This window comes from Mobula hypostoma, chromosome 1 (genome assembly GCF_963921235.1).
Source record: "Mobula hypostoma chromosome 1, sMobHyp1.1, whole genome shotgun sequence".
NCBI lineage: Eukaryota > Metazoa > Chordata > Chondrichthyes > Myliobatiformes > Myliobatidae > Mobula > Mobula hypostoma.
Window position 1 is genome coordinate 248,290,199 of NC_086097.1, and position 25,710 is coordinate 248,315,908.

The following is a 25,710-nucleotide window of genomic DNA, read 5'->3' on the forward strand; positions in this document are numbered from 1 at the left end:
CAAAGACTCTGCAGCTCAGGTTCTCAGCTTTGTTTGTTTGTTTACATACTTATTTATTTATAATTATTATTTGTAGGAGCCGTGTATTCTGTGCTGTGCATTTATTATGGTAACTAGTCACATGAGTGAAGGCATGGTAAAAGCAAAGGGAATCAGTTACGTATTCATCCTTATTTCGTGGCAGTCCGTAGCTTGGGACCAGCAGAGGTTGTACCTTTGTTGACCGTCGAGATAATGCTCAATAACGCTTAATTGTATGTTTGCTAATTGCTAATAAAGGATCGGAATAGGGAACTTGACTCTTTAGAGCAATCATAAGACCTTAAGACATAGAGGCAGAATTAGGCCATTTGGCCCATCGAGTCTGCTCCACCATTCTATCACGACTGATCCCGGATCCCACTCAACCCCATACACCTGCCTTCTCCAAATATCCTTTGATGCCCTGATTGATCAGGAAAAGAGCAACTTCCACCTTAAATACACCCATGGACTTGGCCTCCACCACAGTCTGTGGCAGAGCATTGGTGCAATGGCTGTGTCATGCAAGTACAACAACTCCGTCTGAGGTCACAGGCAGGCAGAAATTTGTTTGGTTTTATTTTGTATCAGTTTTTGCAGCTACATTACTATTTTTTTCGTATTTGCACAGTTCGCCTTTTGCACATTGGTTGCATAATAGTCTCTAATTATGTTTAGTTTTTCATTGATCCTACTGTATTTCTCTGTGAATGCCGACAGGAACATGAACTCAGGGTAGTATATGGTGACATTTGTTTGTGTTGTATGACATGGGAGAACATGGTCTTTCTATGACCATGATTGTTCTTGGCAAACTTTTCTACAGAAGTGGTTTGCCATTGGCTTCTGGCAGCGTGTCTTTACGAGATGAGTGGCCTCAGCCATTATCAATACTTTTAAGAGATTGGCTACCTGGCATCAGTGGTCGCATAACCAGGACTTGTGATCTGCACCAGCTGCTCATACGACCATCCACCACCTGCTCCTATGGCTCCACGTGACCCTGATCGGGGAGGGGGGTGGGTGGGGAGCTAAGCGGGTGCTACACCTTGCCCGAGGGTGACTTGCGGACTAGTGGAGGGAATGGGCACCTTATACCTCCTTTGGTAGTGACATATCTCCACACCACCACTCAATACAATATATGTATTTGATAATGAATTTGCTTTGAACCTTGAACCTGGCCTCTCAATCCTTTCCTACCCTGCCATTCGGTACGAACATGGTTAACCTTCCCCAGGACTTAAAGCCTCTCCGTGTGTGTAGGTTCCACATAGCTTCAGTTAAGCAATCTTTTGAAGCAACTTCTTAGTTAAGTACATCCAGTCATTGACCTTAGCAACACTATGGGGTAGAGAATTCCAGAGATTCACCATCACCTCTGAGAACTTCCTACACACCTTGGCTGTTCCTTATCTTGTAACTTTGTCTAACCAGCAACTCCAATACCCCCAACCACCACTGCCCTCCACTTTTAAACCTCCTTCCCCTTCAAAATCACAGTCATAAAGTTGCACAGCAGAGAAAGATGCCATTCAGTCTATCATCCATGCCAACCACCAAATACATATCTTACAGGTTAATTTGTAAGTAGTTTCTAACCCTAAAGGTTAATTTGCAGGTTGAGTCAGTGGTGAGAAAGGCAAATGTGATGTCAGCATTCGTTTTGAGAGGACTAGAATATAAAAACAAGGATGTAATGTTGAGACGTCATAAAGCACTAGTGAGGCCTCACTTGGAGTATTGTGAGCAGCTTTGGGCCACACGTCTAAGAAAGGATGTGTTGATATTGCAGAGGGTTCAAAGGAGGTGACCAGAATGTTTCTGGGAATGAAGGGCTTGTGATATGAGTAGCATTTGATGGTTCTGGGCCTGTACTCCCTGGAATTCAGGAAAATGAGAGGTGGCTTCATTGAAACCCATCAAATCGTAAAAGGTCTCGATAGAGTGGATGTGGAGAGAATGTTTCCTATAGTGGGGGAGTCTAGGACCAGAGGACCCAGCCTCAGAATAGAGGGACATCCATTTAAAACAAAGATGAGATGAAATTTCCTAGTCAGAGAGTGGTAAATCTGCGGAATTCATTGCCACAGGCAGTAGTGGAGGCCAAGACATTGGGTATATTTACAGTAGAGGACAATAGGTTCTTGATGAGTCAGGGTGTGAAAGGTTAAAAGGAGAAGACAGGAGAGGGAAATGGATCAGCCATGATTGAATGGTGGAGCGGACTTGATTGGCCAAATGGTCTAATTCTGCTCTGATATTATGGTGTTACATGGATCCTAAATGGTTCTTCCGTAATCCTATTAACTATCCCCATCTTCTCCACCCACCTCCCCAACCTATACATTATTATACCAGTATAGGATTCACATCTTGTGCTGGCATAGGTCAGATCCACATTTCCAGAACAAGAACCTGGAAACAGCTGTTATCCTGTTTCATTCCATGCAAAGTGGCCGTTCATTCAGGTAGTGTTGTAATGTCCAGTTTTATACCTGATATCGATGGTACGTCTTCCCAAACTGGTCTGACTCTAGTCATAATTGAAACGCTGCTGTTCTGTCCTTGGCCCCACAGATCAATGTTTAACAACCGATCAAAGTGAAATAGCGGATCTTCGATCTAATCTGTAAATCCATTGGCTAAAGTATTTTTCACCAAGGTCTGGCTTCCTTCAAGCTTTAGGGAATAGCTTTTACCCTGAGAGAAAATGGTTAATATAAGGAGACATAATTTTCGGGTGATTGGAGGAAAGTATAGGGAGAATCAAATCAGTAGAAAGATGTGCCATAGGATTGGACGATGTCGAATCCTTGTGGGTTGAGTTAAGGGTAAAAGGACCCTGATAGCAGTTATATACAGGCCTCTCGTGTCATGGTCCAGTCCGTGAAATCTGCATTCCGGTTCACGGTCAGGTCCATCGACCCTTGCTCCAGGTTTTCCTGTATACCCTGTGTCTGTTCCTGTTGAGTACTAATTGAGGCAGCTGATGCTCGTTGGGGCTGGCTGCATAAATACCTCCAGAGACCAGGGTGTGGCTGCTGGATTGTTCTTGTCCTTACTCCTTGTATCCTTTCCTCTGCTTTCTGTTTCCTTGCCTGAAGCCTTGCTTTGTTTTGCCGGTAACTCTCACCTCGCCTAGCCTGAAGTCTTGTCTTGGAGCCACCCTGAACCTAGCTCCCTTCCTGTCCCTTGCCTCCGTCAGGTAAGCCAGGCCAGATTGCCGTTACCCTGCGGTGGGTTCTGTCCCTTCCTGTCCCTTGCCTCCGTCAGGTGGAGATCCGCACCCTGCCCAGGGGGAGCTTCAAGACCCCAAGCCTCTAGCCAAGCCTCGCCTGCAGTCCCTAGTCCCCAGCCTCGTCCGGCCTGCCAGCCAAGTCACGTCTTTGCCTAGTTCTGGGGTCCGAGCCAGAGGCAAGCCGGGGCTCCTAGCTCTCTTGTCCAGTCCTGTTCCAGGTTTCTGGTTTTCGAGTCCACGTCCTGGCCCTCACCCTGTATTCTAGTCCTGTCCCTAGTACCTCAGTGTCTGTGTCTTGCACTTGGGTCCGTTCCCAGCCACCACCTTATGACATCCCAATAGCAGTTGGGATATGGACCACAGATTACAACAGGAAATAAAAAAGGTGTGTCAAAAGGGCAATTTCACGAGAGATTTCAGCATGCAGGTCAATTGGGAAAATCAGACTGGTAATGGATCTCAAGAGAGTGAGTTTGTTGAATACCTAAGAGATAGATTTTTAGAGCAGTTTGTCGTTGAGCCTGCTAGAGGAACAGCAACACTGGATTGAATGTTATGTAGTGAACCGGAGTTGATTAGAGAGCTTAAGGTAAAACCCTCAGGAGGCAGTGATCACAATATGATTGAGTTCAACTTGAAATTTGATAGAGAGAAAGTGAAGTCTGGCGTAGCAGTATTTCAGTGGAGTAAAGGAGATTACAGTGGCATGAGAAAGGAGTTGGCAGGGATGACTGCAGAGCAGAAATAGCATGAGTTTTGGGGAAAATTGAAAAAGCTGCAGAAAAGATGTATTCCAAAAACGAAGATATACTCAAATGGTAAAATAGTACAACCGCGGCTGACAAGGGAAGTCAAAGCTAAATAAAAGCAAAAGGGACGGTATACAACAAAGCAAAAATAACTGGGAAGATCAAGGATTGGGAAGGTTTTTAAAAAACTACAGAAAGCAACTGAAAGAATCGTTGGGGAAAAAGATGAAGCATGAAAGCAAGTTAGCAACAATATCAAAGTAGGTAGTAAAAGCTTTTATTCAAGTATGTAAAAAACAAAAGATGTAAGTGTGGATATAAGACTGCTAGAAAATGAGGCCAGAGAAATAATAACAGGGGGCCAAGGAGATAGCAGATGAACTAAATGAGTATTTTATATCAGTCTTCACTGTGGAGGACACTAGCACTGTGCCAGCTTTTGAAGAGTGTGAAGGAAGAGAAGTGAGTGCAGTTACTGTTACAAGGGAGAAGGAGCTCTAAAAGCTGAATGACCTAAGGGTACACAAGTCACTCGGACCAGATGAATTACACCCTAGGGTTCTGAAAGAGGTAGTGGTAGAGATTGCGGAGGCATTAGCCATGATCTTTCAAAAATCATTGGACTCTGGCATGGTGCCAGAGGACTGGAAAACTGCAAATGTTACTCCACTCTTTAAAAGAGGAAGACAGCAGAAAGGAAATTATAGACCAATTAGCCTCACCTCAGTGGTTGGGAAGGTGTTGGAGTCAATTATTAAGGATAAGATTATGGAGTACTTGGTGATCCAGGACAAGATAGGACATGGGTTACTTAAGGGAAAATCTTGTCTGATAAACCTGTTGCAATTCTTTGAGGAGATTACAAGTAGGATAGATAAAGGGGATGCAGTGGATGTTGTATTTTTGGACTTTCAGAAGGCCTTTGACAAGGTTCCACACATGATGCTGCTTACCAAGTTAAGAACCCAAGGTACTACAGGAAAATTACTGGCATGGTTAGAACATTGGCTGATTGGTAGGAGGCAGTGAGTGGGAATAAAAGGATCCTTGTCTGGTTGGCTGCCAGTGACTAGTGGTGTTCTGCAGGGGTCGGTTTTGGGGCCACTTCTTTTTATGCCATATATAAATGATTTAGATGATGAAAAAGATGGTTTTGTTGCCAAGTTTGCAGATGATACGAAGATTGGTGGGGGAGCAGGTAGTGTTGAGGAAACAGGTTGGATGCAGAAGGACTTAGACAGATTAGGAGAATGGGCAAGAAAGTGGCAAATGAAATACAATGTTGGAAATGCACGGTCATGCACTTTATTGGTGGAAATAAATGTGCAGACTATTTTCTAAATGGGGAGAAAATCCAAAAATCTGAGATGCAAAGGGACTTGGGAGTCTTTGTGCTGAACACCCTAAAGGTTAACTTGCAGGTCGAGTCAGCGATGAGGAAGGCAAATGCAATGTTAACATTCATTTCAAGAGGTTGAGAATTCAAGAGCAAGGATGTGATGCTGAGGCTCAATAAGGCACTGGTGAGGCCTCACCTTGAGTATTGGAACAGGTTTGGGCCCCTCATCTTAGAAAGGATGTGCTGACATTGGAGAGGGTCCAGAGGAGGTTCACAAGGATGATTCCAGGAATGAAAGGTTTATCATACGAGGAATGTTTGATGGTTCTTGGTCTGTACTCACTAGAATTTAGAAGGATTGGGGGGCAGATTTCAAGCTTTATGAAGGTTGAAAGGCTTGGACAGAGCGGATGCCTAATTCTGCTTCTATGTGGTATGGTCTTATGGTCTTATGGAATGTCAGAGACAAGTTTTCAGAAAGGAAAATTGTGAATGCGTGGAACACACCGCCAGGTGTGGTGGTGGAGACACATACATTAGAAGCTTTTAACAAGCTCTTAGAGAGGCACATGGACGATAGAAAAATGTAGGTAGTCTCGGAAGGAAGGGTTTGATTGACCTTAGACTAGGATTAAATGGTAGAGCGCTACAGTGACATAGTGGTTAGTGAGATGCTATTCCAGCTCGGGGTGTTGGAGTTCATGAGTTCAATTCCGGCGCCACCCTGTAAAGAGTCTCTGTACCTTCTCCCCGTAGAGTGTGTGGGCTTTCGCCGGTTCCTCCAGTGTCCTCCCACAGTCCAAAGGCATGCGCAGTAGGTTAATTGGTCGTTATAAATTGTCCTGTAATTAGGTTTGGGTTAATGGGGTTTGTCGGTAGGTGCTGGGGCAGCACGGCTCGAAGGTCCCGAAGGGCAACTCCACGCTGTATCTCTAAATAAATAAAATAGAAAGTCTGCACAATATTGTGGGCCAAAGGGCCTATACTCTGCCTCAGTGTTTTGTGTTCGATGTTCTAATCCTCCGGGGGTGATGTATCTTTTATTAAGATTGTGACACCACGCCGGTTTCGGTTTGCGTTCTACACCCACATTGTCCACTTTGCATGTCTTGCCAAGTGTGAGTTAATGGAGCTTGCGATATTTCACTGCCATACATCAGCTCTGAAGGGTGCTACACTGTTGGCACTCTCTTGTTCTGAATGAATCATTGAGTCAATCGAGCTTGCAGTGCTTCCAGCTACTCAGTCACTGGCCAACACTCATCTTTCTGAAGCACTCTAAAACAAAGTGAATCGTTACTCATCTTCACAAGCGCAGCAATGTCTGCAGATGCTGGAAATCCAAAGCGACATACACACACACACACAAAATGCTGGAGGCACTCAGCAGGTTAGGCAGCATCCGAGGAAACAAACAGTCGATGTTTTGGGCTGAGACCCTTCATCACGACTGGAAAGGAAGGGGGAGGGCGCCAGAGTGAAAAGGTGGGGGGAGGGACAGAGAATCACTCGAAGGTAATAGGAGAAGCCAGGTGGGTGGGAATAGGAAAGTGCTGGTGGAATCTTCTAGGAGAGGAGAGTGGACCATAGGATAAGGAGGAGGGGACCCAGGGGGAGGTGATAGGCAGGTGAGAAGAGGTAAAAGGCCAGAGTGGGGAACAGAAAACATTTTACTAGAATAAAAAATGAAAATCATGCCATCAGGTTGGAGGTTATCCAACAGAATAAAGATGTTGTTCCTCCACCCTGAGGGTGGCCTCATCACAAAAGTAGAGGAGGCCGTGGACTGAGAACTGTCAGAATGGGATTCGGAATTAAAACGTTTGGCCTCTGGGAAGTTCCGCTCTTCTTGTTTGCTGTTTTGCAAATCTGCGTGCCTTCATAACAACGTTCTTGCATTTCAAAATGACATTCGGCATGAACTACCCAGTAAATGGTAGAACAGAGGGATCTAGGAATACAGGTCCATAATTCCTTGAAAGTGGTGTCACAGGTAGATAGGGTCATAAAGAAAACTCGTGGTATATTGGCCTTCATAGATCAGGATGTTGAGTGCAGGAGATGGGATGTTATGTTGAAGTTGTAGAGGACATTGGTGAGGCCTCATTTGGAATATTGTGTGCGGTTCTGGTCTCCTACCGACAGGAAAGATGAAAATAAGATTGAAAGAGTGAAAAGAAAGTTTACAAGGATTTTGCCATTATTTGAGGGCCTGAGTTATATGGAAAGGTTGAATAAATTAGGACTTTATTCTCTGGTGTGCAGAAGAAATTATTACCCCTGAACCATCAGGCTCCTTAACCAGTGGGACGACTTCACTCAAGGTCACGTGCCCACGACTGAACTGTTTCCACAATCTATGGACTCATTTTCAAGGACTCTACAAAGTAAAGTTCAAAGTAAATTTTTTTTATCAAAGTACACATATGTCACCATATACAACCCTGAGATTAATTTTCCTGCAGGCATATTCAACAAATCTATAGAATAGTAACTGTAAACAGGATCAATGAAAGATCAACCAGAGTGCAGAAAACAACAAACTATGCAAGTGCAAATATAAATAAATAGCAATAAATAAGGAGAACATGAAATAACAAGATAAAGAGTCTTTAAAGTGAGATCATTGGTTGTGGGAATATCTCAATGGATGGGCAAGTGTAGTTATGATATGATTAGGATTATGAGGACACACAGTCCCCTTTTATTGTCATTTAGTAATGCATGCATTAATAAATGACACAATGTTTTTCCAGAATGATATCACAGAAACACATGACAAACTGACTTAAAAACTAACAAAATCCACAAAATTATAACATATAGTTACAACAGTGCAAAGCAATACCGTAATTTGATAAGAACAGACCATGGCACAGTAAAAGTCTCAAGTCTCTCGAAAGTCCCATCATCTCACGCAGACGGTGAACCTCCAGCGCCGCCAACTTGCCGATGCAGCATCCCAGAAGCATCTGACCACAGTCCGACTCCGAGTCCGTCCGAAAAACACCGAGCACCGAGCACCATCTCTGCCAAGCGCTTCAACCCCGGACCCGGCAACAGGTGATTCGCAAAGCCGAGGATTTGGGGCCTTCGTCTCCGCAGATTCTCGATCGCACAGTAGCAGCGGCAGTGAGGCAGGCATTTCAGAAGTTACTCCAGATGTTCCTCTGCGCTTCTCACAGCTGTCTCCATCAAATCCGGATTGTGCGCAGCCCCCTACTTAACACATATCGATATTCATTTGGAACGGCTGCGTGCGCTGCATTGCACCGCCATCTTCCCCTCCTCAATAATTATCCCCTTTTGTTCGAAAGCCAGATGGTTGAGGGGTAGTAACTGTTCTTGAACCTGGTGGAGTGAGTCCTGAGGGACTTGACCCTTCTATGTGAAGGTAGTAGCAAGGAAGTATCATAGCCTGGGTAGGAAGGATCTCTGATGATTGATGCTACTTTCCTATGACAGCAGTATCCATCTCATCTCGCATTTATTATTTATTACCACTATTATTATTTTTAATATTTCGTATTTGTTCTCGAAGTCGGGAGTTCAATTCTGGCATCTCTCTAAGATAGTTTGTGTGTTCCTACGGGTGTTCAGGTTTGCTCCCCCAGTCCAAAGCTGCAGCGGTTTGTAAGTTATTGTAATATTGTCCTGTTATTAAGTCGGTGGGTTGCTGGCTGCCAAGACTTGCTGGGCTGGCTCGGGCTGGCTCGGCCTACCCTGTGCTGTATCTCTAAATAAATAAAACCCAGGTCCCTGGTGGGTGTTCAGGGATCCTGATGAAAGAACACGGACTCCGGGAAATGTGAGAATCAGAGCCCCAGTGGGTGGATGGGGAGCCTGAGAACCAGGGTCCTGGTGAATGAATGGGAAATATAGGCAAGATTAACTGGTGAGCAAGGTGCCAAACCATCAGGATTTCCAGGATAATTTCACTGTGGTTAGGTTTTCTGGTCTGTTTTTATTGAAGTCCCCCCTCCTCACAATATCCCAGCAACTTTGATTCCCCAACCAGAATTGCTTTTAGAACCATAGAACACTACAGCACAGAAAACAGGCCATTCGACCCTTCTAGTCTGTGCCAAAATCGATTTCTGGCCAATAGATAATCCTAAGGTACAGTAATCAGATTTCTATTAGCAGAGTTATCACTGTGCACAAGCTTCCTTCTGCTTTCCTAAAGGAAAAATGGAAGAGCGGATTATTACTTAAATGGTAAAAAGATTGCAGCATGCTGCTGGGCACAGAGACTTCGGAGTGCTTGTGCATGAATCACAAAAGGTTGGTTTGCAGATGCAGCAGGTTATCAAGAAGGCAAATAGAATGTTGACCTTCACTGCTAGAGGGATTGAATTTAAGAGCAGGGAGGTTATGCTGAAACTGTACATGGTACTGGTGAGGCTGCACCTGGAGTACTGCATGCAGTTCTGGTCTCCTAGGATGTACTGGCTTTGGAGACAATGCAGAGGAAGTTCATCAGGTTGATTCCAGAGATGAGGGGGTCAGACTCTGAGGAGAGATTGAGTCGCCTGGGACTGTACTCACTGGAAGTCAGAAGAATAAGAGGAGATCTTATAGAAGAATATAAAATTATGGAAGATATAGGTAAGATATAGGCAGGAAAGTTGTTTCCACTGGTAGGTGAGACTAGAACCAGGGGACATACCTCAAGATTCAAGGGAGTAGATTTAAGACTGAGGTGAGGAGGAACTGCTTTTCCAAGAGAGTGGTGAATCTGTGGAATTCTTGGCCCAAATGAAGCAGTGGAGGCTACCTCAGTAAATATATTTAAGACAAGGTTGCATAGATTTTCACACAGTGGGGGATTTATAGGTTATGGGGAAAAGGCAGGTAGGTGGAGATGAGTCCATGGCCAGATCAGCCATGATCTTATTGAATGACGGAACAGGCTCGGTGGGCCAAATGGCCGACTCCTGCTCCTATTTCTTAAGTTCTTATGTTCATTAAATTAATCACTAGCTTTTGTATTTAGTTCAGGATTATGAAGTGTTTTGCCATCTCCTGAGGCCATGAAAGGCTTTCTCCCCCTCCACGACTTGCTGCTTGTGGTGTTCTGTGTTGTTCTGCTGTGCATCGTGGCCAGGCTACGTTGGTGCCAGGGTTTTGGCGACACTGGCGGACTACCCCCAGCGCGTCCTTCGGTTGTGTTGGATGTTCACGTGGTAAACAAATCTGAATCTTATCGAAGTGTAGGCAGTAACATTGAACTAACTGGGTTGAGTGAGCTAGGGCTTATCCCTTTGGAGCGAAGGAGGATGAGAGGTGACTTGACAGAGATGTTCAAGATGATAAGAGGCATAGATAGAGTGGACGGCCAGAGATCCTTTCCCAGGGCAGAAATAGCTAATATCAGGGGTGTAATTTTAAGGTGACTGGAGGAAGGTACAGGAGGGGTGTCAGAGGTTAGTTTTCTTACACGGTGAATGCTGCGTGTGTGGAATGCCCTGCCAGGGATGGTGGTAGAGCTGGATACATTAGGGACATTTTAAAAGCTCTTAGATAGGCACGCGGATGATAGAAAAATGGAGTCATAATGCAAGGGATTCTGCAGATCAGTAGGTCAGACAACAAGGAGAGGAATAAACAGACGGCCTTTTGAGCTGGGACCCTTCATCAGGACTAGTCTATGTAGGAGGGAAGGGTTAGATTGATCTTAAAGTAGGTTAAAAGGTTGGCTAATCACTGTGGGCCGAAGGGCCTGTAATGTGCTGTTATGTTCTATGTTCTACGACTTCTCATGTCAAGCACACTCGATGGTTCTTCTCGTCGGTGGCCCAATGATACATCTCATGTCACGGTCAGGTGCAAGCTGCACTATCTGTGTGATGATTTTTGGTGTTAATAACGGTTCTGTTCTCACTCAACCAGACTCGAATCGCAAAGCGCAGCAGGAAACTTGTTGACTACGACTGTGCACGACATCACTTGGAGTCCTTGCAGCACTCGAAGAGAAGAGACGACAGCAAGCTCGTCAAGGTAGGGGACCCGAAGGCAATGAGGCTTAGGTAAATACAACAATGAAACATTAAATTAGTAGTTATATACATACCGCCGAGTGTCGCTACAGACCACAGTAACTCGTACATTGTGTTTTATAGGATTGCCTTTATACAATTCAGGTGCTTTCTATGCCACATTGGATCCAGAATAACATTTTGTTCTCCTTTACATTCGTGACCAAAGAATGACAATAAACTCTCTTGAATCTTGAAATGACAATGGTGTACAAGCGAAAGACTTCATGTCAGAAGGCTTAGCTTTATTTGTCACGTGTACATCGAAACACCTAGTGAAGCGCCATCGTTGGCGTCAAATCAAATTCGGGAGGATTGTGCTGGGTAAAGCCCGCAAGTATTACCAAGTGCCAACGTAGCATGCGCAAAACTTACCACCCCTAACCCGTGCGTCTTTGGGAGAAAACCAGAGCACCTAGAGGAAGATGTACAAATTCCTTACTGACTCCTTATTGAACCATGATCGGTGATCACTGGCGGTGTAATGTGCGAACGGCTGCACCACTGTGCCGTGTCATAATGCCAGGGTGACCTCTGCACGGCAGCCAGCAATGCAGGTGCCCAAAATGTGCTCTCTGGGTAATGAGTGCTCTCGAAACAGTTGCGTTTTCCGTGAGTCTGCTCCCAGGACAGTGGTGTTACTGCCAAGCCGTGTTGGTCCAACAGGCGGGGTGGTTCCCTCCTCTATGAAAGGGCCCCACAACACCCTCATCAGCCCCTTGGAAAGTGCTCCCAGCAGCACTCTGGTGGAAAGAATGCGTTCCCATTGGCACGCAGCCAGCAAGGTCCAATAGCTCTCGGTCAACAAGTGATCTTTCGGGAGGGTGAACCCTCAGGCCCTGATGGTGTACCTGGTAGGCCTCTGAAAACCTGTGCCAACCTGCTGGCAGAGGGTGTTCAAGGACACTTTCAATCTCTCACTAGAGCAGTTGGAGGTTCTCACCTGCTTCAAAAGGGCGACCATCATACCAGTGCCCAGGAAGATCAGGGAGAGCTGCTTGAAGGACGATTACCCAGTGGCTCTCACAGTGACTGTGATGAAGTACTTTCAGAGGTTGGTCATGGCCATAATCAACTCCTGTCTCAGCAAGGACCTGGACCCACTGCAATTTGCCTATCGCCACAATAGGTCTACAGCAGATACAATCTCAGTGTCTCCACTTGGCCTCGGATCACCCGGACAATGGTAATACCTACGTCAAGCTGCTGTTTATTGATTACAGCTCAGAATTTCAACACGATCGTAATGTATGATTAAGTATTCTTTTTTTTTGGCGCGTGCGTGCGTGTGCGATGTTGGCGAAATGATGTCTTTTTCATGCCTTTACAAGGCGTGGAGCGAGAGAGAGAGACTGTGTGACACGTTGCTCCCTCACACAGACATTTCGCAGCATTTTCCCCCTTTTATTTTACGGGGTCAAGTTGCGATCTCGACACTCAACCCGGCACGGATGGAAAGTGTACCTGGGAGCGGACCCGGCTGGTTTCGAACTCGGGAACCTCCATTCCAGAGTCCAGCGCTGATGTCATTGCGCCACCAGCCGGCCCATGATTAAGTATTCTTGTTTATTTAAATAATTCATTACGGGTTATATGTAAAAATAGGTGAATTACATACATCATCAAGCTACGTGTGATATGTGCACGCCTCACTTAAAGTAAACATGAATTTAGACCCGCATCCCTGGACTCCTGTGTCTTTCTTTCAATTAGTTTAATGCTTTGAAGTTAAAAAACGTAAGTTCTAATCCACAAGGTGCAAAACCTGGGCCCCTGTACCTCCCTCTACAACTGGATCTTTGACCTCCTCACCGGGAGACCACAGTCCGTGCAGATTGGAACTAACTTCTCCTCCTCATTGACAATCAACATTGGTGCACCTCGGGGATGTGTTCTTAGCCCACTGCTCTACTCTCTCTACACCCATGACCGTGTGGCTGGGCACAGCTCAAACACCATCTGTAAATTTGCCAATGACACAACTACTGTTGGCAGAATTTCAGATGGTGATGAGAGGTGTACAGGAGTGAGATAGATCAGCTGGATGAGTGGCGTTACAGAAACAACTTTGCACTCATCTCAGTCATACTAAGGAGTTGATTGTGGGCTCCTAGAAGGGGATGATTCTCATCGAGGGGTCAGAGGTGGAAAGGGTGACCAGTTTCAGGTTCCTGGGTGTCAAACATCCTGGGTCCAACATACTGATGCAACTTCAAAGAAGGCATGACATGCGGAGAATTGGTATGTCACCAAAGATGCGCAAATTCTTACAGGTGTACTGTGGAGAGCATTCTAACTGGCTGCATCACCGTCTGGTGTGGAGGGGCCACTGCAGAGGATCAGAAAAAGCTGCAGAAAGTTGTAAACTTAGCCAGCTCCATCATGGGCACTAGCCACCCCAGCATCCAGGACACCTTCAAAAGGAAATACCTCAAAAAGGCAGCATTCATCATTAAGGACCCCCCCCATTATTCAAGATATGGTCTCTTCTCATTGCTACCATCAGGGAGGAGGTACAGGAGTCTGAACACACACGCTCAACGATTCAAGAACAACTTCTTTCAGAGAGACATTGATAGGATGCAGAAGTGGGCTGAGAAGTGGCAGATGGAGTTCAACACGGAGAAGTGTGAGGTGGTACACTTTGGAAGGACAAACTCCAAGGCAGAGTACAAAGTAAATGGCAGGATACTTGGTAGTGTGGAGGAGCAGAGGGATCTCGGGGTACATATCCACAGATCCCTGAAAGTTGCTTCACAGTTGGATAGGATAGTTAAGAAAGCTTATGGGGTGTTAGCTTTCATAAGTCGAGGGATAGAGTTTAAGAGTCGCAATGTAATGATGCAGCTCTATAAAACTCCTGGTTAGGCCACACTTGGAGTACTGCGTCCAGTTCTGGTCGCCTCACTATAGGAAGGATGTGGAAGCATTGGAAAGGGTACAGAGGAGATTTACCAGGATGCTGCCTGGTTTAGAAAGTATGCATTATGATCAGAGATTAAGGGAGCTAGGGCTTTACTCTTTGGAGAGAAGGAGGATGAGAGGAGACATGATAGAGGTGTACAAGATAATAAGAGGAATAGATAGAGTGGATAGCCAGCGTCTCTTCCCCAGGGCACCACTGCTCAATACAAGAGGACATGGCTTTAAGGTAAGGGGTGGGAAGTTCAAGGGGGATATTAGAGGAAGGTTTTTTACTCAGAGAGTGGTTGGTGCGTGGAATGCACTGCCTGAGTCAGTGGTGGAGGCAGATACACTAGTGAAATTTAAGAGGCTACTAGACAGGTGTATGGAGGAATTTAAGGTGGGGGGTTATATGGCAGGGTTTGAGGGTCAGCACAACATTCTGGGCCGGCACAACATTCTGGGCCGAAGGGCCTGTACTGTGCTGTACTATTCTATGTTCTATGTTCTTTCCCTCCACCATCTGATTTTTGAATGGACAATGAACCCATGAACACCATCTCACTTCTTTTTCCCCTCTCTTTTCACACTACAGTACTTACTTAGTTTAATATTTTTATATTTTTATTGTAATTTATAGCTTTTATTAATATATATTGCAATCTACCGCAAAACAACAAATTCCACGACATACACTGGGGATATTAAACTGTTTCTGATCTGATCCTTGGCAGCCAAACGAATGGACTGTAAATTCTTACATCCATAACGCGGGCGTTGGCCAAGTCTCTGAACGGGGCTCCCAGTGAAGGTCACCAGCATTGCCCCAGTGATGAAGGTGGAAAAACCTTCCCTTCATATCCATCGTCCAGCAAAGGATGGTCAGTTTTTAGTGCCAGTGTGAAAGGTTAAAGATGAACTTTTTTTGTCACATGTACTTCAAAATATCAAAGCATGTCGTGGAATGCATGGTTTGTGTCAATGACCAGCACGATCTGAAGGCAACCTGCAATGTCGCCACGCTTCCAGCCCCAACATAGCATACGCACAGCCTGCTAACCCTAACCCGTACATCTGTGGAATGTGGGAGGAAACCAGAGCCCCCAGAGGAACTCCAGGCAGTCATGGGGAGAACGTACAAACTCCTTACAGGTAGTGACGGGAATTGAATCCCGATTGGTGACTGCTGGCACTGTAAAGTGTTTGTGCTACTGCTACACTCCCGTGTCGTATTATTGTGACAGAGTGACTTCTGTACAGCAGTCAGTGATGAAGTTCCCCTACAATGTGCTCTGCTTGTATTGAATGCCCTTCAAACAGTTGGCGCATTTTCATTTAATCTGCACTCGGGATGACGGTGTCGGAGTTGGTCTCCTTTCTTTAGCTCTCCTGAGTGTCGTGACCAGTTCAAACAAATAGGCTGCCTGGCGCATCAAGCCTGCTCCACCATTTAATCAGATCATGGCTGATCTGGCCGTGTACTCAGTTCCACACTTTTCCCCTCAACCCTTAATTCCCCTGCTATGCCAAAATCTATCTAACTGTGTTTTAAATATAACTAAAGTCTCTATCACTTCTCTGGACAAAGAATTTCACAGATTCACTTCTCTCTGGGCAACTGTCCTCTGTAGTTTCTCCTCATCTCCGCCCTAAATCGATTTCCCTGAATCTTTTCCTGTTTAAAGTCAAAGTACATTTATTATTGAGATTCATCTTCTTACATGCAGACACAAAACAAAGAAACCCAATAGAACCCATTTTAGAAAAGGCCATCAAGCACCCAATGTGCAGAGAAAACAGATCATGTAAATGATAAAAATAAGCAAATAATGAAGGTGAGTCTACAGCCAATCCAGGAGCCCTTTAACTGCACACCACAGACTCAGTGGTTCCAGCAATGCCCATATATTGGCTCATTCCACGTTCTTGGGACCAGGCCCCGTGGGCCTCAGTTTGGCCCATAACTGCCACGTTGTAACCACCCTGCACCTTAAAGACTTCAGTTCACACTGCAAAATGTCAGATCATACAGGGGGTTCAAACGCTCAACTCCAAAAGGGTAGGTACAGCCTATTGAATGGAGTGATAATTTACTAGAAGAAGTGTGAGTAATGAAGTAGTGAGAATTTGTGTTTGCTGCCACCAAGTCATCACTGTGCCTCACCAGAGAAAAATTCCTGCAGAGGACAATTGCACTATTATCCTCTGACGCTAGAGGGAGCTCTTATTGGTCACTACAGAGGTTGGGAGGTCTCGGCATTCATGTTTCTGATAATGTTTGCAGAAGCAATTTCTGCTGTGGAGGCCAAGTCATTGGGTATAGTGTGGGTGTCTAGGGTCTTGATTAGTTGGGGTGTCAAAGGTTACAGGGAGAAAACAGGAGAGAGGGATAATAAATCAGCCATGATGGAATGGCAGAGCAGACTTGATCGGCTGAATGGCCTAATTCTACTCCCATGTCTTATTGTCTTCAAAATAAAACACCAACTCTTGATTTCTTTTCCTTTTAGGCAGAAGAGGAGTTCCAAAAGGCTCAGAAAGTCTTCGAAGAATTAAATACAGATTTACAGGATGAATTACCATCATTGTGGTCAAGGTATTCAATTTTATTCTCTGATATAACTTGTTATCTAAAAGCATGTCTTTAATCTCTGATATGCACATTATCAAATTCAAAGAGAAACGTAAACAGCCGTTATTTTATTCCCAGTGTTCATTCGTTATGTGCCGTGATGTATGACATAGGTGATCATGGTCTTTCCATGAGTATGACTATTCTTGGCCAATTTTTCTACAGAAGTGGTTTGCCATTGCCTTCTTCCGGGCAGTGTCTTTACAAGACAGGTGACCCCAGCCATTATCAACACTCTTCAGAGATTGTCTGCCTGGTGTCAGTGGTCGCATAACCAGGACTTGTGACATGCACCACACACATCAAAGTTGCTGGTGAACGCAGCAGGCCAGGCAGCATCTCTAGGAAGAGGTACAGTCGATGTTTCGGGCCGAGACCCTTCGTCAGGACTAATTGAAAGAAGAGCTAGTAAGAGATTTGAAAGTGGGAGGGGGAGGGGGAGATCTGAAATGATAGGAGAAGACAGGAGGGGGAGGGATGGAGCGAAGAGCTGGACAGGTGATTGGCAAAAGGGATATGAGAGGATCATGGGACAGGAGGCCCAAGGAAAAAGAAAAGGGGGGGAGGAAACCCAGAGGATGGGCAAGGAGTATATTGAGAGGGACAGAGGGAGAAAAAGGAGCGAGAGAAAAAGAATGTGTATATATAAATAAATAACGGATGGGGTACGAGGGCCATCCTCTGGGTTTTTCCCCCCCTCCCCCTTTTCTTTCTCCCTGGGCCTCTTGTCCCATGATCCTCTCATATCCCTTTTGCCAATCACCTGTCCAGCTCTTGGCTCCATCCCTCCCCCTCCTGTCTTCTCCTATCATTTTGGATCTCCCCCTCCCCCTCCCACTTTCAAATCTCTTACTAGCTCTTCTTTCAATTAGTCCTGACGAAGGGTCTCGGCCCAAAACGTCAAATGTACCTCTTCCTAGAGATGCTGCCTGGCCTGCTGTGTTCACCAGTAACTTTGATGTGTGTGGCTTGAATTTCCAGCATCTGCAGAATTCCTCGTGCTTGTGATATGTATCAGCTGCTCCGATGGCTTCACGTGACCTTGATCGGGGGCTAAGCAGATTCTATACCTTGCCCAAGGGTGATCTGCAGGGTAGTGGAGGGAGAGAGTGCTTATACCTCCTTTGGTAGAGACGTATCTCCACCCCACCATCACCCATTTCATGGTAGAGCAGGTGAAAATCGCACCATTTGGTTTGCAACAGCACAACGGTTGGTGAGTGACCTGGACTGTTGTTTTCCACAACGCCATTCAGACTGCTTTCAAAATTCCCAAGGAGTGGGAAGAGGTGCAGTTACGCACATTCTTACTTATGCAGTGTTAATGGTCACAGCCAGGTTGTGGTGGGAAGGTGCCAAGCACGATCTCACAAACAGTCCTTTGCTAATTAGGCAGAGGAGTATGTGTCTGAGACACCTTCTAGTGGATGCAGGTGATCATGGGTAAGGTGTAGAGAAACTGTTAGCATTCATTTCACAAAGACTAGAATATTAAAGCAAGGATGTGATGCTGAGGCTTTGTAAGGCATTGATCAGACTGCACTTGGAGTATTGTGAGCAGTTTTGAGCCCCTTATCAAAGAAAAGATGTGCTAGCTCTGGAGAGGGTCCAGATAAAGTTCATGAGAATGATTCCGGGAATGAAAGGGTTTATGTATATGGACTGTTTGGTGGCCCTGGGGCTTTACTCACTGGAGTTTAGAGTGGCACAATAGTGTAGTGGTTAGCACAATGATTTACAGTACCCGGGTTCAATTCCCACTGCTGTCAGTAAGGAGTTTTACCATCTCCCCATGAAAGTAAGAGTTTCTTCCGGGTGCTCCTGTTTCCACCCACAGCCCAAAGACCTACTGGTTAGTAGGTTGATCGGTCATTGTAAATTGTCCCATGATTGGACTATGGTTAAATCAGAGCCAGAAGGGCCAATTCCACAATGTATCTCAATAAATTAATTCAATGATAAACAAGTAAACTCAGAGGTGTGGTGAGTACTTGAAACAAGCTCAAACAAGAGAAAATCTGCAGGTGCTGGAAATCCAAGCAGCACACACAAGATGCTGGAGGGACCCCCAGCAGGTCAGGCAGCATCTATAGAAAAGAGTAAACAGTCGATGTTTCAGGCCAAGGCCTGTCTCAGCCCGAATCGTAGACTATTTACTCTTTTCCATAGTTGCTGCCTGGTGCTGAGTTCCTCCAGCATTTTATATGAAACGAGCTGCCAGAGGAAGGGGTTGAGGCAGGTACAATAGTATAATTTATGAAGCACTTGAACAGGTACATGGAGGGGTGGGGACTGCGGGAGGGGTTGTGGATATTGACTGAACGCAGGAAATTGGGACTAACATTTTCTCCTGGCAATGGTTAATAATTGGAATGGTTAAAGTAGGAATCATATTCAGAGCCTGCATGTTTGGTCACAGAATGTTGGGATCTATGCAGTGTGGATTCATAAGGATGCTGGAAGGAATGGGAAAGTCTGATTGTAGAAAGAGCATAGAGATATTTGCAGTGTTTGAAAAGAGACTAGGACAAGGCTAAAGAGCAATTTTTAAATGAATGAAGTATTTTCTTTGGTTTTGGAGTTGGTGTTTACATAGATTGTTGAGAATGAGGAAGGTGAAAGCTTGCAAAGGGTCATGCTTTAGGATTTATTTTCATTTTAAAATCTTTTTAAATTATTATTAAAGATCAACAAAAAATACATTGAGATAATCAAGTCAATATGTCAATATGTACAATGAAGAATTAAATTAGCAAATGACTGATTAACAAAGCTAGGACAGCAAGAGGTCCAACGTTACCTTACAAAGGCATGGGTGGTTCCACAGGACCTACTCTTCCAAACCCACAAACAGAAATTAATGTAGAAGATAGAACATTGTAGCACAGTACAGGCCCTTCGGCCCACAACATTTTATAACCTTTTAACCTAGTCTGAGATCAATCTAAGTTCCCCAACCATACCGCAGCCACCACCCTGCGACCAGACATTGTCCTAGTGTCTGAGTCTACTAAGCAAGTGGTGCTGCTGGAGCTGACAGTCCCATGGGAAGATAGCTTGGAAGAGGCCTTTGAAGGGAAGCTCTCCAAGTACGCAGGACTGGTCAGCAACTGTCAGCAGGCTGGATGGAGAGCGAGGTGTCTCCCAGTGGAGGTTGGTTGTAGGGGATTCGTAGCCTGTTCTTTAGTTAGAGCCTTCAGCATTTTGGGCATTGAGGGAGAGAGGAAGAGGAGAGCCATCCGCAGTACCACCGATGCGGCAGAGAGGGCCTCAAGATGGCAGTGGCTCGAAAGAGGGGAGCCATGGAGTCATAAGTAGCTAGCCATCTGGACACAAGCTGGGGTCTGATCAGCCCCGGCTGGGTCACCTGGAGGAGGGTGTATGATGTTGAAAGGCCCGAAACACCCGATGATTCCAGGAACATCACTGAAGATGTGTCCAGAAGCATCAATAGATGTATGTACACAGTGGAGTCTCCATTTGGTAGCGTATGGAGTAAGACTTTTTTGTCTCAGCTCTGTCTTTCACAACTTACTTTCCACTGCTAGATCCATTTCAAGTTTGAAGATTTATTGTATTTGCTGAAGGATTTTACCATTTAATTACGATGGCTGGAAACGAATTACCGAGTGGCAAAACTCTTCCTGAGCCACAACAAACAGAGAAATCAGAGGAAGTCTCTACTTCAGACAGAATGCTCTCTTTAATAGAAGCTAATAATGTGAAGATCTGAATACCAAAGACGCTGAATACCAAAATGGATAAATTGATGAAAGCTAATGAATTGTTTGAAAAGACCATTATCGCTATTCAGGAGCCTTTGAAGAATTTGGAAGATCGATATCAAACACTTAAGCAGAGTACTCACAAAATTGAAAGGGAATTTGAATTAATGGATCAATCTATTAAGGAATAGGATTTGAAGATATCTTTTATGGAAAAGAAAATTAATGAGAATACTCTGGAATTATCAAGAATTAAGAAGAAAACGATTGATTTGGAAAGCAGAAATCGCAGGATGAATCTACATATACTGGGTTTGCCTGAAGATACGGAAATCGGTGAGCCACTAAAGTTTTTTTCGAACATGTTATACTCACTTTTTAGTGACATTCTCGAAGCCAGTCCGATATTGGACAGAGCCCACCAAATTCAGCGTTTTAAACCATCAGCCAAAATTAAACCACATCCTGTAATTCTCTGTTTGCATTACTTTATAACCAAAGAAGCTATTCTTCAGGATGCAAGGAAAAGGGATAAGCTAATCTATAATGAAGTTAAGATTTGTATAGTGGAAAATTTTACCCCAGAAATTTATCACAAAAGAATTAAGTATCGGGAAGTGATGGCGGAATTTTTTTAAATGAGCTGTCACCCTTTGCTGCGTTACCCAGCACGTCTGATGATTATTCCACCCAATGCTCGTTCAAGACGGATTGACTCTCCAGAAGATGGTTGGAAATTTATAGAAGAGTTTAAGTCCACTTCGTAAGCAATTTGAAAAGTTGATCCTTAGCTGGGACTGGTTTGTAACGCCGTTGATGAAAGTCCGCTATTCATTTTATCAATGTTCAGATACAGACTTGGTTAACTTACTTAGATCTGTTGTTGTTTGCTTTAACAGTTAATGTAATTCTGAATTTAACACATATATATTTACTTATTTTTTCTTTGATTTATAAGTCTTTAATATTAGTTGTAGTATATTTTAGTTGATTGGATTTATTCGAATCAACAACAATTGTAGGCCATATCTCGGGTAATGATGAGTTTGAGTACAGAGAGGAAATTAAGAACCTGGTGGCATGGTGCGAAGACAATAACCTATCCCTCAACGTCAGCAAGACGAAGGAATTGGTTGTTGACTTCAGTAGGAGTAGTGGACCGCACGACCCAATTTACATCGGTGGTGCGCAAGTGGAACAGGTCAAAAGCTTTAAGTTCCTCGGGGCCAATATCACAAATGACCCGACTTGGTCCAACCAAGCAGAGTCCACTGCCAAGAAGGCCCACCAGTGCCTTTACTTCCTAAGAAAGCTAAAGAAATTTGGCCTGTTCCCCTAAAACCCTCACTAATTTTTATAGATGCACCGTAGAAAGCATTCTTCTAGGGTGCATCACAACCTGGTATGGAAGTTGTCCTGTCCAAGACCGAAAGAAGCTGCAGAAGATCGTGAACGCAGCCCAGCACATCACACAAACCAATCTTCCGTCCTTGGACTCACTTTACACCGCACGCTGTCGGAGCAGTGCTGCCAGGATAATCAAGGACATGACCCACCCAGCCAACACACTTTTCGTCCCTCTTCCCTCCGGGAGAAGGCTCAGGAGCTTGAAGGCCTGTATGGCCAGATTTGGGAACAGCTTCTTTCCAACTGTGATAAGACTGCTGAACGGATCCTGACCCGGATCTGGGCCGTACCCTCCAAATATCTGGACCTGCCTCTCGGTTTTTTTGCACTACCTTACTTTCCATTTTTCTATTTTCTATGTTCTATTTATGATTTATATTTTAAATGATTAATATTTAATATTTTTACTATTTTTAATATTTAATATTTGTAATCCAGGGAGTGTGAAGCGCAGAATCAAATATCGCTGTGATGATTGTACGTTCTAGTATCAATTGTTTGCCGACAATAAAGTATAAAGTATAAGAATAAAGTATGGCTTTGCCTAATTTTAGAATGTACTATTGGGCAAAAATATTCCATATAATTACTTTTTGGATTCACTATTCAGATATACATGAATGTCCTTCATGATTGGATCTAGAGATAAACTCGGTGAAAGGATTCTCTTTGGCCTCTTTACTGGGAGTTCCTCTTCCCTTTCAATTTGGTTTCAGTTTCGTAGATTTTTTGAGTTAAATAATTTTAGTCTTTCTTATAATATCTATCTCAATTTTTTTTAAACCATCAATTTTGGATAAGGCCTTTGGAAAACCAAGGGAATAATAACTTTTTCAGATTTGTTTTTAGATGCCTTTTTCTCAGTTAGTGGATAAATATGATTTATCATATTTATTATATGATTTATTCATATATGATGAATGCACTGCCTGAGTCAGTGGTGAAGGCAGATACACTAGTGAAGTTTAAGAGACTACTAGACAGGTATATGGAGGAATTTAAGGTGGGGGCTTATATGGGAGGCAGGGTTTGAGGTTTGGCACAACATTGTGGGCCGAAGGGCCTGTACTGTGCTGTACTATTCTATGTTCTATGTTCTAATGTACACTTTTTTAGATATTTACAAATTAGGAATTTTTTACGTGGTTTGTTGCCGAATTACCCTTCTGCTTATCCACCTAATATGACAGATGCTCGCTTTCGGTTTAAACCATTTCAAAAAGGGTTGATAGCTATAATCTATAAACAGTTATTGAGTTCACGAATGATATCTAATGATAAAATTAAACATGATTGGGAATCGGAACTTCAAGAGTCATTTTCAGATAAACAATGGAGTAAAATTTTTCATTCAGTTAACAACTCATCTACTTGTGCCCGTCATTCCTTGATACAGTTCAAGGTAAGTGCATCAGGCCCACATGTCAAAGGATAAACTAGCTCGTATTTTCCCCAATATTAATCCTATTTGTGACAGATGTAATACTGAGCTGGCCACTTTAACTCATATGTATTGGTCTTGTATAAAGCTAGATAACTTTTGGAAAGATATTTTTAAATCACTATCAAAAGTTTTGGATCCGGATCTACAATCTAATTTGTTTACGACAATTTTTGGGATTATCCCATCAGAAGCAGGAAATATTCCTGTTTCTGCTCAACGTATGCTAGATTAATAAAGATTAATAAAGAAAGATCAATCTAACCTTTCCCTCCCACAAGTCCCCACTTTTCTATCAGCCTTTTGTCAAGTAATCTCTTAAATGTTCCTAATGTATCTGTCTCTACCAACACCCTATATTTAGCTATGGTGCCTAAGATGTTTACACAGTACTGTATTTATCAACATGGAGCAGAGAGTGAGTTCATAAATCTAGCGGGAGCAACGGATGTTGGGAGTGGTGAGGGTGGAGTGCCACAGGAGGGGTGTGGGACAGCTGGCAGACAAGGAGTGTCAGGGGTGGGGCGGTGGCAAGAGAGCAGAAACACCCGGCCCTGAGACGCCAGGCAAGGTCATTTGATTCCAATTAATTTATTGATCATTACAGAATATCCTTCTGGTGCATCCCGCTCCCTCCTCTCTCTCTTTTCCTTTTCCCAACCACGATTCCCCTCTCCCTGCCCCCTTCCCACTCCCAGTCCACAATAGAGACCCGTATCAGAATCAGGTTTATCATCACTCACATAGAAACAGGTGAATTGATTATGGGGAGCACGGACATGGCAGACCAATTGAATAATTACTTTGGTTCTGTCTTCACTAAGGAGGACATAAATAATCTTCTGGAAATAGTAGGGGACAGAGGGTCCAGTGAGATGGAGGAACTGAGCGAAATACATGTTAGTAGGGAAGTGGTGTTAGGTAAATTGAAGGGATTGAAGGCAGATAATTCCCCAGGGCCAGATGGTCTGCATCCCAGAGTGCTTAAGGAAGTAGCCCAAGAAATAGTGGATGCATTAGTGATAATTTTTCAAAACTCTTTAGATTCTGGACTAGTTCCTGAGGATTGGAGGGTGGCTAATGTAACCCCACTTTTTAAAAAAGGAGGGAGAGAGAAACCAGGGAATTATAGACCGGTTAGCCTAACATCGGTGGTGGGGAAACTGCTAGAGTCAGTTATCAAAGATGTGATAACAGCACATTTGGGAAGCGGTGAAATCATCGGACAAAGTCAGCATGGATTTGTGAAAGGAAAATCATGTCTGACGAATCTCATAGAATTTTTTGAGGATGTAACTAGTAGAGTGGATAGGGCAGAACCAGTGGATGTGGTATATTTGGATTTTCAAAAGGCTTTTGACAAGGTCCCACACAGGAGATTAGTGTGCAAACTTAAAGCACACGGTATTGGGGGTAAAGTATTGATGTGGATGGAGAATTGGTTGGCAGACAGGAAGCAAAGAGTGGGAATAAACGGGACCTTTTCAGAATGGCAGGCAGTGACTAGTGGGGTACCGCAAGGCTCAGTGCTGGGACCCCAGTTGTTTACAATATATATTAATGACTTAGGCGAGGGAATTAAATGCAGCATCTCCAAGTTTGCGGATGACACAAAGCTGGGCGGCAGTGTTAGCTGTGAGGAGGATGCTAAGAGGATGCAGGGTGACTTGGATAGGTTAGGTGAGTGGGCAAATTCATGACAGATGCAATTTAATGTGGATAAATGTGAAGTTATCCACTTTGGTAGCAAAAACAGGAAAACAGATTATTATCTGAATGGTGGCCGATTAGGAAAAGGGGAGGTGCAACGAGACCTGGGTGTCATTATACACCAGTCATTGAAAGTGGGCATGCAGGTACAGCAGGCGGTGAAAAAGGCGAATGGTATGCTGGCATTTATAGCAAGAGGATTCGAGCACAGGAGCAGGGAGGTACTACTGCAGTTGTACAAGGCCTTGGTGAGACCACACCTGGAGTATTGTGTGCAGTTTTGGTCCCCTAATCTGAGGAAAGACATCCTTGCCATAGAGGGAGTACAAAGAAGGTTCACCAGATTGATTCCTGGGATGGCAGGACTTTCATATGATGAAAGACTGGATGAACTAGGTTTATACTCGTTGGAATTTAGAAGATTGAGTGGGGATCTGATTGAAACGTATAAAATCCTAAAGGGATTGGACAGGCTAGATGCAGGAAGATTGTTCCCGATGTTG

At 44.2% G+C, this 25,710-nt stretch overlaps 1 protein-coding gene across 3 annotated transcripts in view; it reads left to right on the forward strand.

Annotated features, from left to right (window-relative positions):
- amph (amphiphysin) overlaps positions 1-25,710 on the forward strand; it is a 258,121-nt gene that overhangs the window by 97,478 nt on the left and 134,933 nt on the right. For all 3 annotated transcript variants that reach the window (XM_063066808.1, XM_063066827.1, XM_063066817.1), the window contains exons 6-7: positions 11,243-11,350; positions 16,803-16,888. In XM_063066808.1, coding sequence (XP_062922878.1) covers positions 11,243-11,350; positions 16,803-16,888 — 194 coding nt within the window. The remainder of the gene's footprint in view (positions 1-11,242; positions 11,351-16,802; positions 16,889-25,710) is intronic.